This window comes from Pipistrellus kuhlii, unplaced genomic scaffold (genome assembly GCF_014108245.1).
Source record: "Pipistrellus kuhlii isolate mPipKuh1 unplaced genomic scaffold, mPipKuh1.p scaffold_m20_p_20, whole genome shotgun sequence".
Taxonomy (NCBI): domain Eukaryota; kingdom Metazoa; phylum Chordata; class Mammalia; order Chiroptera; family Vespertilionidae; genus Pipistrellus; species Pipistrellus kuhlii.
In genome coordinates, this window is record NW_023425516.1 from 636,997 (window position 1) to 652,674 (window position 15,678).

The 15,678-nt window shown below is 51.4% G+C and overlaps 1 protein-coding gene, 1 long non-coding RNA gene and 2 pseudogenes across 2 annotated transcripts; 1 reads left to right on the forward strand and 3 right to left on the reverse strand.

The window, feature by feature from the left end:
* Positions 1-389: 389 nt before the first annotated feature.
* Positions 390-485, reverse strand: LOC118725774 (annotated as a pseudogene).
* Positions 486-669: 184 nt separating this feature from the next.
* On the forward strand, positions 670-1,068 carry LOC123652825. Its single transcript, XR_006742326.1, has 2 exons — positions 670-699; positions 817-1,068. It is a non-coding gene; the product is annotated as an uncharacterized LOC123652825 (long non-coding RNA).
* A 497-nt stretch (positions 1,069-1,565) lies between these two features.
* LOC118725664 (cytochrome c oxidase subunit 6A1, mitochondrial) lies at positions 1,566-3,658 on the reverse strand. Its single transcript, XM_036449694.2, has 3 exons — positions 3,500-3,658; positions 3,223-3,365; positions 1,566-1,832 (listed from the first exon to the last, which is right to left on the reverse strand). Exons 1-3 carry the CDS (start codon positions 3,597-3,599, stop codon positions 1,746-1,748), a joined length of 330 nt encoding a protein of 109 aa, XP_036305587.1. The 5' UTR covers positions 3,600-3,658; the 3' UTR covers positions 1,566-1,745.
* An 11,683-nt stretch (positions 3,659-15,341) lies between these two features.
* LOC118725789 lies at positions 15,342-15,427 on the reverse strand (annotated as a pseudogene).
* Between the last annotated feature and the right edge of the window lie 251 nt (positions 15,428-15,678).

Genomic DNA, 15,678 nt, shown 5'->3' on the forward strand with positions numbered 1-15,678 from the left:
ATATCAACAGTACAACGATAAACTTAAACTTCTTCTAACGCCACTTCTTCAAAATACTCGCCCAGGCTGTGGTATTTTGTGGAAGAGCCACACTCAAGGGGCTAAAGCCGCAGGTGGCTCACAAGCCGCAGTTTGCCGACCACGGCTCTAGAACAGTTGTCACCAACCTTTCGGACCTCACAGACCACCACCTGGCGTCCGCTGCTCCAAAGGTTTCCTTAAACCAGTGGTCACCAACCTTTCTGACCACCAGTTGGCAACCGCTATTCTAGAATGTCAGTAGTTCCCACAACTATTTATCTTGAGTAATTTAATAGCCTGAAACTTGATTTAAAGGCAGTATAATTTTGTTCTCTTCACTTTACCAATTACTACTTCATATTTATTTTTTAAATATGGAATGCTTCACAAATTTTTATGTCCTTGTGTAAGGGCCATGCTAATCTATATCATTCCAATTTTATTGTTTATAAATATATTTTTATTGATTTCAGAGAGGGAGATAAACATCATGAGAATCATTGATCAGCTGCCTTCTGCACACCCCACACTGGAGATCAAGCCTGCAACCTGGCCATGTGTCCTGACCGGAATCTAACCTGGGACCCTTCAGTCCGCAGGCAGCCGATCTACACCAAGCCAGCCAGGATTCATTCCAATTTTAGTACATGTGCTGCCGAAGTGAGTACACTACTTCATGTTTAATACGACCAGTCCTTAATGTCATTTCAAAACATTCTGCATTTATACTTTGACGGTTTAATGTCCATTCTACAAGGATTGTAAGATATTCGGAACCCAGCTGAGGGAGGCCAGACAGCAAGCTGAAGGTAAGTCCATCTGTCCTGGCACAGTTCTATGGGGAAGCACAGGACATGGCTAGATCACAAATGGCCAAGATAACAGGATTCTTTTTTCTTAACTGTAAACGGTTTTCATGGCCATTTCTATGTGCCTCACCTTTGTGCAGCACCAGTTTATGTCTTAACACCAAAACCTTAAAACTTCCCGAATCTTACCATAAAACTGTCTGGTTGAGCCTTGAGAATAAAATGAGCTCCAGGCCAACCACGTTCTTTTATTATAATTACTACTGAGAGAATACTTTTTGTTGTTGTTCCTCATGTTATTTTGATTTCACCCTCCAACTATCTCGGCTACTTCAAAGAAGCTGCCTTTATTTTTCCAAAGGTTTTTGACCCTAACAACTTCAGGGTGCTGAGAGATGACACCAGGGTGAGAATTTGACACCTCCGGAGGAAATGATCAGACTAGTTAGTATTCTGCAGCAAATGCTGCCGGAGAGGGATAGAAAGATGCTGAAATACAGGAAGCACTTCCTCTCCAGAATCCTTTTTAAATGAAACTGCAGCCATTCTACTGGCCACTCAGGACCCAATCTTGTTACTTAGCTCCATTCCTTTGCTTTGTTACATTCCCTGGGCACCAGAAACCAGACAGGCCTGTTATAAACCCCATTATTCAGAGGCCTCATTGCAGCAACAGAAATAACATTAATGCTAATTTCCCAGGGAAAAACACCACCAAAGAATGCAACTCTCGGCTTATGGCCAACCTAAGTTATTTATTTAAGCCATCTCCTGCCATAAGCACAGAGATGGGAGGTCAGTCATCATTTTACATTAGGAAAGAAGTCAGCCGAGGTCCCGTACACCTTCTGGTCCCTGTGCAGAATGTGGTCCAAACCACACTGTGGTCCCTGCGGGCACTGGTCCGGGTTCTCTCTAATGGTCCTCTTCGTAGCCTGTTGGCAGCGGGTTCATGTGGGGGTTATGGAAGAGAGTGTGGTTACCGTCTCCCCAGGGGAAGGGCTGTGGAGGGAAGAAGCCAATTAGGACATTCCAGAAAAGTTCAGAAACCGCACTGCCACGAACTGCTTAAAAAAGGGCAAGTGACAGATAATACATAAAACAAAATGGAAATTAGTCCTCTAACTACTGGCATAAAGTAGGTAGCAGGAAAAGAAAGCTTAAGTTTGTTATTCATAAACCTCTCCCTGCCGAGACCGGTTTGGCTCAATGGATAGAGCGTCGGCTTGGGGACTGAAAGGTCCCGGGTTCGATTCCAGTCAAGGGCATGTACCTTGGTTGCGGGCATATCCCCAGTAGGGGGTGTGCAAGAGGCAGCTGATCGATGACTCTCTCTCTCATCGATGTTTCTAACTCTCTATCTCTCTCCCTTCCTCTCTGTACAAAATCAATAAAATATGTTTAAAAAAAAAAAAAAAGCCTCTCCCTGGTAGGCATATTATGAAAGTGTAACCCTCAAATCACCTGTATGGGAATGGCGGGAATGGCAGAGGTGGTATGGCGAGAAGATACTCGCATGGTACCTTTGAAAAGCATTGCTCTGGGATCGTGGTTTCCAACCCTGGATGACTCTGCCATGCCAGGGACATAGGCAATCAATACCTGGAGACATCTGAGGCGGGATGGGGCACTACTGGCATCTAGTGGGCAGAGGTCAAGGATGCTGCTAAACAGCCTACAACTGCAGACAGCCGGCTCCCCGTGAGAACTATCCAGTTCTAAACGTCTATAGTGCTGAGGCTGAGAAACCTCCTGTATGACTTCTAATTCTATGGCACCAGGGTGGGAGTGGGGCTCAAAGACTCAAAAAAAAAGAAAATTCTTTCTGAAACTAAGAATCTAGCTTAATTTCTCTGAGGCCAGTCCTACCTGGACTGATGTAATATTTATTAAAGAACCGGAGGGGCGCTTGTTGTTAATAGGGCGGAGAGCAAATGATTATGAAGCTACAGCAACAGCCAAAGCGTAACACAGCGGGGAAGATAATAGCCTAAAGGAGAACGGGAGTGTCAGTTCTCTTTGTTATGCCGGTACCTGCCCCGTGCCCAGGTTTTAAAGGGGAACCAGGGTCCGACTGTGCCAATCTGAGCAAGTTTCCCAAACCGTTTTAAACAGACGACAGCTGTTTCTGAACAGTCAGGAGGCAGATGGATCAGAAGAGGAAAACTGTAAGTCACTGATTGCAGGACTTTGAAGAAGAAACTGAGAAGTGACACCCCCCTTCTGCATCCCCTCCTCGGGTTCCCTTCCGTGAAACCGGAGAAAATAACTGGCGATTAATGAGGAGCTGTGGACGCTCGGGACGGACTCCTCGCTTTCAGAAATAAAGCGCTGGGACCAGGGCCTTTGGGATGGAAGGAGAACGGGCACTCCAGGCGAGGCCGGGGCCTACCTTGGTCCTGATGCGCAGGTGAGGGTAGGCGATGAACTCGGGTCTCTCGTGCTCTCCGTGGTGCGACTTGAGGAAGACGTTCAGCATGCTCACCGCCACGCCGGGGAGCGCCACGAAGTAGGTGAGGGCCCTCCACAGGCGGGCTGCGGAGCGCGAACGGCTGAGGCCGGCGGCGGCCGTCCGCGCCTCCCTCCCCTCCCCCAAGGCCTCGGCCCAAGGTCACGGCCCCCGCCGCCCGCCGCCGCCGCCGCCCGGCCCCGCCCCGCGGCCCACGTACCTGAGCCCTCCTCGCCGTGGGCGCCGCTCGACATGGGCCGCGCCGGCTGCAGCCGCCGCCCCAGCAGCGCAGAAACCCGAGCCACAGCCGCCGTCGCCATCTTTTCACCGAGACCTCCGCAACGCCGGAAGCGGAAGCAGGCTGCGCTGTGGAGGCGGGACCCCGCCTCAAAGGCAGTTCCTATTGGGCGGTGCCTAGCCCGGAGCCTGCGCACTCGCCCCCGTCGGCCGCGGGGAGCCGGGGAGCGGGGGAGCCGCGGAGCCGCAGGGGCCGCAGTTCTCCCTCCCGGGGCAGCGCCCCCCTCCGCTCGCACCCGAGAACGAAGCGCGAAGGAAGGTTGTGGAGGGCACCCTGGCGTCGTGGGCACTCGCTTCGCTGGAGTTCGTGGGCAACACGAACCACTTATCTCTGGCCCCACGTTATTTTCCATGGCCGGGACACAGCCGTTGTTGTTGTTATCATTATTATTATTATTTATTATTATGTCTCCCTTGAGAGACTGTAAACCCTGATGCCAAGAGTTGGCCCGGCGCAGCGTTCCCAGCCTGGAATGGTGCCTGGAAGCCAGCAGGTGCTCCACAAACGTTTTCTGACGAATGAGTGAATGAATAGTAACGGGAATGAAAACTTGGCCTCCGCTGTATTCTGGCTCAACAGCCCCGCCCCATCATTTCTTCCTTCCCTTTTCTTCCTTCTGCCCATCTAAAAAGAGCCTTGAGCCGAAACCGGTTTGGCTCAATGGATAGAGCGTCGGCTTGGGGACTGAAGGGTCCCAGGTTCGATTCCGGTCAAGGGCATGTACCTTGGTTGCGGGCATATCCCAGGGTGTGTGTGTGTGTGTGTGTGTGTGTGTGTGTGTGTGTGCAAGAGGCAGCTGATCAATGTTTCTCATCGATGTTTCTAACTCTCTATCCCTCTCTCTTCCTCTTTCTAAAAAATCAATAAAATATATATATATTTTTTAAAAACACTGATTAGCAGACAGTGCTGTGGGAAGAAGGTCCCATAAAGTAATGCAGGACTTTTCAGAGACCCTGTGCCCCAGGCGAAGGAGGCCTGACTAGGGAAACAAACAGGCACGCTGTGGGAAGACGGGCTCCCATCTTGTTTCCTTCCCTAACAATCTGTGTGACCTTGGTCAAGTTAGATAAAACGAACACTTTAAGGTCATGCATTTCATATTACGAGAGCGTCACAGTCTGACGGAGCACTAGATCTTTCTCTGGGGAGAGGGGAGTGGGGAGGGTTTCATGTGTGTAAACGGTCACCAGAGTGTGTATGAGGCCCCAGAGTGTGGCCTTGGAAAGGGTTCAAGTTCAGGCATCAGGAAGTCCTGGGTTCAAATCTCTTGTCTGCTACCTGCTGTTTCCTCTTTTCTTAAATAGGAAAGTAACACTCATTTTTATCCAACAAATAATTATTATCCAACAGAATTTATTGAGACACAGCTCTACCTTGGGAAGTTGTCCAACCTCCGTCTACAATAAGTTTCATTTAATAAATATTAACTAGTGTTCCCACTGTGTTCCGGGCATGTGCAGTCAGTAGTACACAAGAACTTTAAGATCTCTTTCTTGCAGCTCACATTCCAGTAGTGGAGACAGGATTAAGTGAAAAATGCTCCATGCCTGAAACATATTAAAAATTCAACCAATTTTGGGCCGAAACCGGTTTGGCTCAATGGATAGAGCGTCCACTTGGGGACTGAAAGGTCCCGGGTTCGATTCCGGTCAAGGGCATGTACCTTGGTTGCGGGCATATCCCCAGTAGGGGGTGTGCAAGAGGCAGCTGATTGATGACTCTCTCATCGATGTTTTTAACTCTCTATCTCCCTTCCTCTCTGTACAAAATCAATAAAATATATTTAAAAAAAAAATTCAACCAATTTTGGTTTTCTCAGAGGGCGTGCTATGGGTGCAGGTGGTACTGCTAAGTCAGGATCCTGTCTATCGTGCTTGGCGCAGAGTCCGTGCTCAGGCATAACGCCTATGGAGTTACCGTCAGGTGTGCTCAGCATTTCAAAGCCTTGGGTCACTGAGTTTAGACAACCCAGGACATCAAGATCACCAATACAACAAATAATAGTTATTGAGCACTTATTGTCTACCCAAATGTCTTCCCCACTTCAGTAAATGGCCACTCCGTTTCTCAATCCTTGGCTTCTGTCTCCCCCCCTCACCCCCCCCCCCCCCACACACACACACACACACTCACACACACTGCGATCCATCTCCAAATCCTGGCAGCTCTTCCTTCGGACATATCCAAAATTTGACGCCTTCTTACTACCAATGGCTCCTAATTTAATCAAAAGTGCTCTCTCTCACTTGGACAACTGCAGCAACTTCCTCCATGGTCTCCCTGCTACCTGGTCCCCCGCCGTCTGTTCTCTCCATGGCAGCCAGAGGGGCCCTTTAAGCCCGTCAGATCTTCTTCCTTCTCTGCTCAGAATCTTCCAATGGCTCCCATCTCTCTCACAGTCAATGTCAAAGTCCTCACAGGAAGCTGCCAGGCCCTACACGCCAGCCCCAGGCCACCTCTCTGACATCCTCCCTCTGCCCACCCCCTTGCCCGCTTCACTCCGGCTCACTTGGCCTTCTTGCCTTTCCTGGAACACTCCAGGCGTCCCCTGCCTCAGGACATGGACACGTGCTCCTTTCTCTGTCTGGAAGAGTTCCCCTCCAGAGAGCCCCATGAACTGCTTCTTTATTTCAGCCAGGGTCTGCTGAGGAGCCATCTTATCAGAAAGGCCTTCCTAGACCATCCCGAAATGAAACAATCCTCTCAACCCTGACACTTTATTCTCCTTACTCTGCCTCATCTATCTTCATGGTACTTACCGCCTCTGTCTCCCTTCAGGAACTATGTTTTGTTTTGTTTTGGTAAATCCTCACCTGAGGACATTTTCCACTGATTTCTAAGGAGAGTGGAAGAGCGAAGAAAAGACAGAAACATCGATGTGAGAGAAACTCATCCATTGGTTGCCTCATGCACGAGCCCCAACCAGGGTCTGGGCTGGGAAAGATCCTGCCCTTGATCGGAATCGAACCCGGGACCCTTGGATCCGCAGGCCGATGCACTACCCACTGAGCCACACCGGCGAGGGCTCAAATCAGTGTTTTTAACCTTGACTTGGCTTTGGCTGGAAGGATATCAACTCCACGAGGGCACTCTGTCAAGCTCCTGCTGTCCAGATGCTCTGAAGAGGGAGCAGCAAGGAAAGGAAAACCATTCCCTTTCTGACTTCAGTGCGTTTGCAAAGAAAAATAGTCTGAGTCATGAGATCCTTGATAACGGGCGGAACCTTCAAACGCGTTCCCAGCCTGTGCTGCCCCTCCCCCTCCTTCGCTGTGACTCCCAGGGCCTCAGGCCTCAGGCAGGGAGCTGCCCCAAGGCCACGGCCACTGCCAGCCTGGATTTGACGTCATCCTCTCTGGCAGCAGGTGGTATTTACACTCAGACTGAGCCCACGGAGGCTCCTCTGACGCTCGAGTTCCTTGAAACAAGGAGCTGGTGTGTGGGCGCCTCAATACTAGGGACAGCTACTTGGGGGAGGCATCGGAGTGAGACTGGGGAGGCTGCCCTGCCAAGGACAGGGCTTGCTCAGGGGAAAGCTTAATCTGAGGCCTCCCGTCTGCTGCTTCTGCTGTGGTTTCTCCCAGCTCAGAGCGCCGCCGATCCTGGGCCAGTAGATATTTGTCCACCAAGAGACGGACCCTAGAAGGCACCGCGGCATTTCCCACGCAGGCTGAGGGGAGGCCAGGGCGCTGTGGCCACCACTCAGCCTCTGAATAACTTGTCTGAGCCGCTCAGCATCAGAAATGCAATCAGGGTCTCCAGTGTGTCGTGGGGCGGCGGTGACAAGACAGCAGCGACCCTCGTGGAGCACCCACCAAGAGGGAGCGACTGACAAGGAAACAGCTATGAAGCCAGCGTGATGGATTCTGCAACGGGAGGCAGTACAGCCTGGGCCTTCGCATCAAGTTCAAGTCCCAGGTCCGCTGCCTAGCTATGAATCATGGGCAAGTCAAGTCACCTCTTAGAGTTTCACGGGTGAATTGAAGTTACTACAAGGATTTAGCAGGACAGAAGATACTAGCGAACATTTATTAAGCACGTGTGTACCGAGCTCTTCTCATGTATTAATTTGGTCATTACAGCACTCCTATGAGATACATGCTTTTTTCTTTCTTTCTTTCTTTTTTTTTTTTTTTAAACATTTTATTGATTTTTTTACAGAGAGGAAGAGAGAGGGATAGAGAGTTAGAAACATCGATGAGAGAGAATCATTGATCAGCTGCCTCTTGCACCCCCTCCCACCGGGGATGTACCCGCAACCATGGTACATGCCCTTGACCGGAATCGAACCCGGGATCCTTCAGTCTGCAGGCCGACGGCTCTATCCACTGAACCAAACCGGTTTCGGCAGACACATGCTATTCTTATAGTATTGATTCTAACCATCCATCACAAGACCAGCGGGAGGTATGGCACCTGGTACATACTGAATTCTTTGTCCCTTGGTCTTGTCAATCATTAGTATCTGAGTTGTACCATTTTTAAAAAGTACTGTCACAGGGGCCTGGCAGCAGAAAATAATTTGTACAGAATTGCGTTTGTCTGCTCCAACCCTACATCCCCACAGTCAGTAACCCTGTAATAGATGGTGCTGCCCTGAGTACAACCCTACATCCCCATAGTCAGTAACCCTGTAATAAAGGGTGCCGCCCTGAGTACAACCCTACATCCCCACAGTCAGTAACCCTGTAATAGATGGTTCTGCCCTGAGTACAACCCTACATCCCCACAGTCAGTAACCCTGTAATAGATGGTTCTGCCCTGAGTACAACCCTACATCCCCACAGTCTGTAACCCTGTAATAAAGGGTGCCGCCCTGAGTACAACACTACATCCCCACAGTCAGTAACCCTGTAATAAAGGGTGCCGCCCTGAGTACAACCCAACATCCCCACAGTCAGTAACCCTGTAATAAAGGGTGCCGCCCTGAGTACAACCCTACATCCCCACAGTCAGTAACCCTGTAATAGATGGTTCTGCCCTGAGTACAACCCTACATCCCCACAGTCAGTAACCCTGTAATAGATGGTTCTGCCCTGAGTACAACCCTACATCCCCACAGTCTGTAACCCTGTAATAAAGGGTGCCGCCCTGAGTACAACACTACATCCCCACAGTCAGTAACCCTGTAATAAAGGGTGCTGCCCTGAGTACAACCCTACATCCCCACAGTCAGTAACCCTGTAATAAAGGGTGCTGCCCTGAGTACAACCCTACATCCCCACAGTCAGTAACCCTGTAATAAAGGGTGCCGCCCTGAGTACAACCCTACATCCCCACAGTCAGTAACCCTGTAATAAAGGGTGCCGCCCTGAGTACAACCCTACATCCCCACAGTCAGTAACCCTGTAATAAAGGGTGCCGCCCTGAGTACAACCCTACATCCCCACAGTCAGTAACCCTGTAATAAAGGGTGCCGCCCTGAGTACAACCCTACATCCCCACAGTCAGTAACCCTGTAATAAAGGGTGCCGCCCTGAGTACAAGGCAGAAAGGATGGGGTTCTCCCCGGCGCCCTCCTGCAGTACCGCACTCCACCTGTGGGTGGCAGGCTCCACATGTGCGGGCGTGGGAGGGATGAGCCTGCCTGCGACCTTCAACGTGGCTCTCTGGTCTGGGGGCCGGATCCTTGAAGGAAGGGGCGGCGGAACCTGCGAGGCGGGTAAGGAGAGCCAGGCCAGACTCCTTGCTAAGGTCTTGCCCCCTGAGACTTCTCCTGAATCTTCCTTAGTTAGAACAAGAAGAGACAACTTCTCTTCCTAGAGAATGCTCCTCCAGCTCTACCTTCCCCCAACCCCCATGGGGAGCGGAGAGGAGAGACTGCAAGGCCCCCTGGGCCAGGGAGGCAGAGAGAGCGGCTGTCCTGAAAATATTTATCTTCATAACATTCCTCCAGGGCAAGGCGCTTGGCGGGTGACTAATGCCCCCACCCAGGAGCTCTTTGGTTTGGGGAGGGAGCGGGTTAGCACCCCATTTCACACAGCAGGGCCATTGTGGCTCAGAGAGGCAGTGCCCGCTCAGAGAGGCAGACTTCCTGGATTGGCAGGGAGGGCCTCCAGGGGCACCTCACCCACTTTCTGTGTCAGCCTTCTCGGCCTCTCCCCCGTCCACGTCATGTCCTCATCTTCCCGTCCATCCGCTGGCTCCTGCTTCTCTGCAGCTGCCCATCCACTGTCATCTCTTTACCCTGTGAGGCTCCCCAACCGGGATCTGTCCCTCCTGCTCCTGCCCCCAGAGGCTCTGCCCGCGCCTCCGTTTGAGCGCTGTCCGTGGCACCGTGTGAGACGGATGGTTGTGGCCCTGCCTGGCCCTCCTACTAGACTGCTCCTCCCGGCGGCACTTGTCATCGGGGAGGTGCCTTATACCATCCACCCGGCCCCCAAGCTGACAAACCGGGAGTCCGTGCTTCTTACTGTCTCCTCTTTCTTTCCACATCCAGTCAAGCACCAAGTGGGTTTTACCTTTATTTTATTTTATTTTTTAATATATTTTATTGGTTTTTCACAGAAAGGAAGAGAGAGGGATAGAGAGCTAGAAACATCGATGAGAGAGAATCATCGATCACCCGCCTCCTGCACCCCCCACACTGGGGATGTGCCCACAACCACGGCACATGCCTCCGACCGGAATCGAACCTGGGACCCTTCAGTCCACTGAGCCAAACCGGTCCTGGCTATTTTATTTTATTATTTTATTTTTTTCATGAGCATTCGGAGTCACTAAAAACCTGTGCAAACGGGGCTTTCAAACCAACACTATCCTGGGAGCGCAGGATGAGGACCTTGGTAAATAGAGGGTGTTTTCTGTGGTGGGAGGGTGGGTGGGGTGGGGTGGGGTGGGGTTACCTTCTCTCTGATCCCCTCCACCCAGTCCTGGCCACTCCTCTCTCCCCCGGAGGACTGCGTAGCCTCCAGGCTGGGCTCTCCTTACAGCTTCACCATCTCCAGTCTGTCCCCCACCCGGCAGCCTGGCTGGTCCTTCCGAAGGCAGATCCGACCATACACCACCCCTCTTTGCAAGCCATCAGCAGCTGCCTGTTCCCTTAGTAGGGGTGTCGAACTCAATCAGAGAAGGGGCCAAAATCTAAAATCCAGCCTAAATCGCGGGCCGAATGGTTTACTGAACAGTCATAAACTGTCATTGTGATGGAAACGCAGCGGAGTGCAGTGATGACAGCGCGGTGCGGGCCACATTGCAAGGCCTGGCCGGACGGATTTGGCCCGCGGGCCTTGTGTTTGACACATGTGCCTTAGGGTAAGACCCAAACGCCTTACTCTGGCCTCCCAGGTCCTCAGAGGTACAATCACGGCCTATCGCAACCATTTTTCCTAAGGATGCCTCTTGTGTCATCGTGAGCTAGCCTTCTGTCTCTGAAATATGCTAAGCCCTTTTCAACCTCAGGGTCTTTGCTCCTGCTGTGCCCTCCCACTCCTCATTTCACTAACTTTTAAACACATTGACATTAGCCCTAGCCCGTTTAGCTCAGTGGATAGAGCATTGGCCTGTGGACTGAAGGGTCCCGGATTCAGTTCCGGTCAAGGGCACAGGCCCAGGTTGCGTGTTCGATCCCCAGTAGGTGGAGCCAATCAATGATTCTCTCATCCTTGATGTTTCTACTATCGCTTTCCCTCTCCCTTCCTCTTTGAAATCAATAAAAATGTATTTTTAAAAAGGAATGAAAGGAAGCGCCGAAACCGGTTTGGCTCAGTGGTAGAGCGTCGGTCTGCGGACTGAAAGGTCTCAGGTTCGATTCCTGTCAAGGGCATGTACCTGGGTTGCGGGCACATCCCCAGTAGAGGGTGTGCAAGAGAGGCAGCTGGTCGATGTTTCTCTCTCATCAACATTTCTAGCTTTCTATATCTCTCCCTTCCTCTCTGTAAAAAATCAATAAAATATATATTTTTAAAAATAAAAAGGAATGAAAGGAAGAAAGTAAACAAACAAACGATTTAAAAAATTGACATTAGAGAGTGAGAGGAAGGGAAACAGAGAGAGAAATGTCGATTTGTTGTTCTCTTATTTCTGCACTCACTGGTTGCTTCTTGGGTGTGTTCTGATGAAGGATCGAACCTGAAACCTGGGCTATGGGCTATGGGGACGAGGATCTAACCAGCTGAGCTCCCGGCCAGGGTGGCTCCCATGACTCTGTGGGGAGGCGGCCTGTGAAAGCCTCGCCATGATGGAGGCTGCTCTCATGCTTAACCCCGACTCTAGGTCTTCATTCAAGTTTGTGAACATTGAATGACCTTGAACCCCGATGTGGAATTCAAACATCGGGTCAGATTTCTGATCAGACTAAATCTGGGCTCAACCCTTGCCTCCAACAGTTCCGTGGGCCTCCTTCCTTCGCGTGAAATGGTGACAGTGAGGAGGGTCCCAGCCTCATTCTCACCCAGGCCTGTGCAGCTGTGCATCCTCTCCCCGGAGCAGCTGCCCCTGGCCCGTGGTGTGCTTCCCCCTAAATATCAGCCTTCTTCCTTTTCAGCAAGCACCATATTTCTTATTTTTAAAATATATATTTTATTGATTTTTTACAGAGGAAGGGAGAGGGATAGAGAGCTAGAAACGTCAATGAGAGAGAAACATCGACCAGCTGCCCACAACCAAGGTACATGCCCTTGACCGGAATCGAACCTGGGACCCTTGAGCCAGCAGGTCAACGCTCTATCCACTGAGCCAAACTGGTTAGGGCCCATGTTTTTAAATAGCACAAATCATAATGGTGTTGTTGTTTCTCTTTAATTTACTTTGCTACGTAAGAACATTTAGCTTCTTTTTTGCTGTTGTATCTCCAATACGTTGCCCTCTTCCTGGGGCCTGAATAATCCGCAGCATTTTCTTTTCTCTTTTCCCCACAAAAAGCCTTGTTGTTTCCATTTAAAAAAATATATATATATATATTTAATTGATTTTTTACAGAGAGGAAGGGAGAGAGATAGAGAGCCAGAAACGTCGGTGAGAAACATCGACCAGCTGCCTCTTGCACGCCCCCTACTGGGGATGTGCCCGCAACCAATGTACATGCCCCTGACCGGAATCGAACCAGGACCCTTCAGTCCGCAGACCGACGCTCTACCACTGAGCCAAACCGGTTTCGGCCTCGTTGTTTCCCTTTGGTTCAAGGGCTGCAGGTTGATGAATAGATGCCGAGTGGTTTCAGGGAGAGGCTCTGGCAAAGGCCGGACCCGGGCGGGAGGTGAGGGGCCTCTCAAAGGCCTCGAGGGTGAGCTTTTCAAAAAGACACTCACCCCGCCCAGCCTGTGGAGCTTAGTGGTCATACCCAACATTTTCTGAAGTCCTACTGTGTGCCAGGCACTCTTCTAAGCATGTCACAGGAAAATTCATTCCATTCTTAAAACAGCTCCGCGGGCATAGATAGAAGGTACTATTATTGGCCTCCTTTGTCAGGGGAGGAAGCTGAGGCATCGGGAGGGGACAGAAAGTGGCTGTGAGGGGATCTGAATCCGAGCTGGCCAGGGGCAGAACCCTGCGACCCCTGAGGATGAGCAGCAGTGTGGCCTGAAGGTTAGTTGTTCCAGAAGGAAAAGCTGCGGCCAGGCCTCGGTGAAGGGTGGACTGAGGAAGCAGGTGTTCCCGGGTCCCATTACAAAGGAATTCTCCGCTTATTCAAATGCCGCCATTGGCACTGACAACTCTAGATAGAAGGCCTTAGTTCAAACAAACAGAGGCTTAGCATTGACAATGGAGGTGAAAACAGCATCCAGATCAGAGGAGGGAGGACTGGGCTTCCGCCCACCATTAGGCGGCTGATAAGAGGCCGCTAATGTCCTGGGAGACCACACCTCTCCCGCCACCCCATCCCTTTCACCCCTGCTCTCCCTCCCACAGGATGGAGCAGGTATCTGAGAAAGCTTGGAAAACCCGGGTCCCCTGATTCCTCAGGCTGCATGGGGCGGGGGGGGCCTCTTCCGAGTTCCCACAGCCCCCGAGCCCACCACTTTGCTTTGCTGCCCCCCTCCTGCCCCTTGCTGTCCTCCCCCCACTGAGAACCCCCTAAGGGCAGAGACTGGCTGTGTCTCTTCCCCTCTTATTGGTGTTTTCACTCTTACTCGCCCCTCAGGTCTCATCTTAAAGGACACCTCCTCCAAGAAGCCTTCTTGGCCAGCCCCACAATCTGCATAGAGCACTTTCTCTCAGTATTGATTGCTGGTTGCATGTCTAGGTCGCCTTACCCTTCATCCGGGGGTTCCCACACCTGTGTCTGTACGTCACCTGGGAGCTGTGAGGGGCCAGTTCCCAGGCTCCACCTCAGAGGATCTGAGTCAGAGTTTCTAGTGGGGCCTGAGAATCTCATTGTGACAGCTCCCACCACGAATCTGGTGTGGGAGGCATCAGAGGAGCGATACAATAAATGGGCTCCTTGCCCGGCTGGTGTGGCTCAGTGGCTGAGCATCAGCCTATAAAGCAGGAAGTCAGGGCTCGATTCCCAGGCAGGGCACAGGCCTGGGTAGTGGGCTCCATCCCATGTGGGCTGTGCAGGAGGAGGCCGATCTATGATTCTCTCCCATCACTGATGTTTCTATCTCTCTCTCTGCCTTCCTCTCCGAAATAAAAAAAATTAATAAGTAAATAAATAAAATGGGGCTCCTTGAAGGCAAGGATCATGATCACTATCATCCCCGTTAGCCAGTCTGTGCCTGGCATAGAGGAGATGGTCAAACAGGATTGTGGAATGAATGAATGAATGAATGAATGAATGAGTGATGGTTGCCAGCACTGTAATATGTTCTTCAAATATAGCCACTTGCGTTTGGCCTTGAAAGAGCCACATGAAGGTCACGTGGTTGCACTTCCCGGGAATGGAGGCGGGAGGTGTGGGAGCTTTGGTGTCTGCAGGGTCCCTGGAGAGCCAGGGACCCTGCTTCCCGGTGGTGCGGCCTGAGCAGGTCTGGTCCCCGTCAGCCTCGTCCTCTTCGTCTGCAGATCAGAGATGACCACAACCATGGCTGCGTCATGGGCTGTGACAGGTGAAATGGGGCAAAGCTGTTAGCGTAGTGCCTGGTCCACAGTCAGCGTCCAAAACCCTCTGGGCCCCAGTATGACTGTTGCTGCTGCTATTAGCATAACATTTTAACCCGGGACCCTGGAATGCAGGGGAGCCCCCACTCAGGGTCCCATGGGCCATCCTTGATGAGGAATCCATAGCGGGTGCTCACAAGAATAGACTATGAATATCCAGGGTAGACCATAGGATTGTGAATATCTGTCCGTTTTCCTAAGGAGCAGATGTTAGCTTTGAACTGCTGAAAGATGGGAAGTTGACCGATCGGCGTGGCTCGGTGACTGAGCGTCCACCACCCATGAAGCAAGGGTCGCGGTTCCATTCCCTGGTGGGGCACATGCCCGCGTTGCAGGCTCAATCCCCAGTGTGGGGCGTGCAGGAGGCAGCCAGCACATGATTCTCTCTCATCACTGATGTTTCTGTCTCTCCCTCCCTCTCCCTTTCTATCTGAAATCAATAGAAATATAGTTATTTTTAAAAATAAATATATTCTGCCGAAACCGGTTTGGCTCAGTGGTAGAGCGTCGGTCTGCAGACTGAAGGGTCCCAGGTTCGATTCCGGTCAAGGGCATGTACCTGGGTTGCGGGCACATTCCCAGTGGGGGGTGTGCAGGAGGCAGCTGGTCGATTTTTCTCTCATTGATGTTTCTAGCTCTCTATTTCTCTCCCTTCCTCTCTGTAAAAAATCAATAAAATATATATATTTTAAAAATAATAAATAAATATATTCTTTTTTAAAAATATTAGATAGGTAATGTGCATTTCCTAACAAGGTTTGAGGGAGGCACATCTCACATAAGAGTCACCCTCACGAACTACAAAAGGATCTAAATATTCTATTTTAACTTAAGAACCCACTGCTGGCGGCTGCCAGGCTGGGAGCGGCCAGGCCCTGAGAGGCCGGGTCCGGTGCGGCCAGGCCCGGAGCAGCGGCTGCCAGGCTGGGAGCGGCCAGGCCCGGAGCAGCCGGGTCTGGTGCGGCCAGGCCAGAAGCAGCAGCTGCCAGGCTGGGAGCGGCCAGGCCCGAATCAGCCGGGTCCGGTGCGGCCAGGCCCGGAGAAGCGGCTGTCAGGCTGGG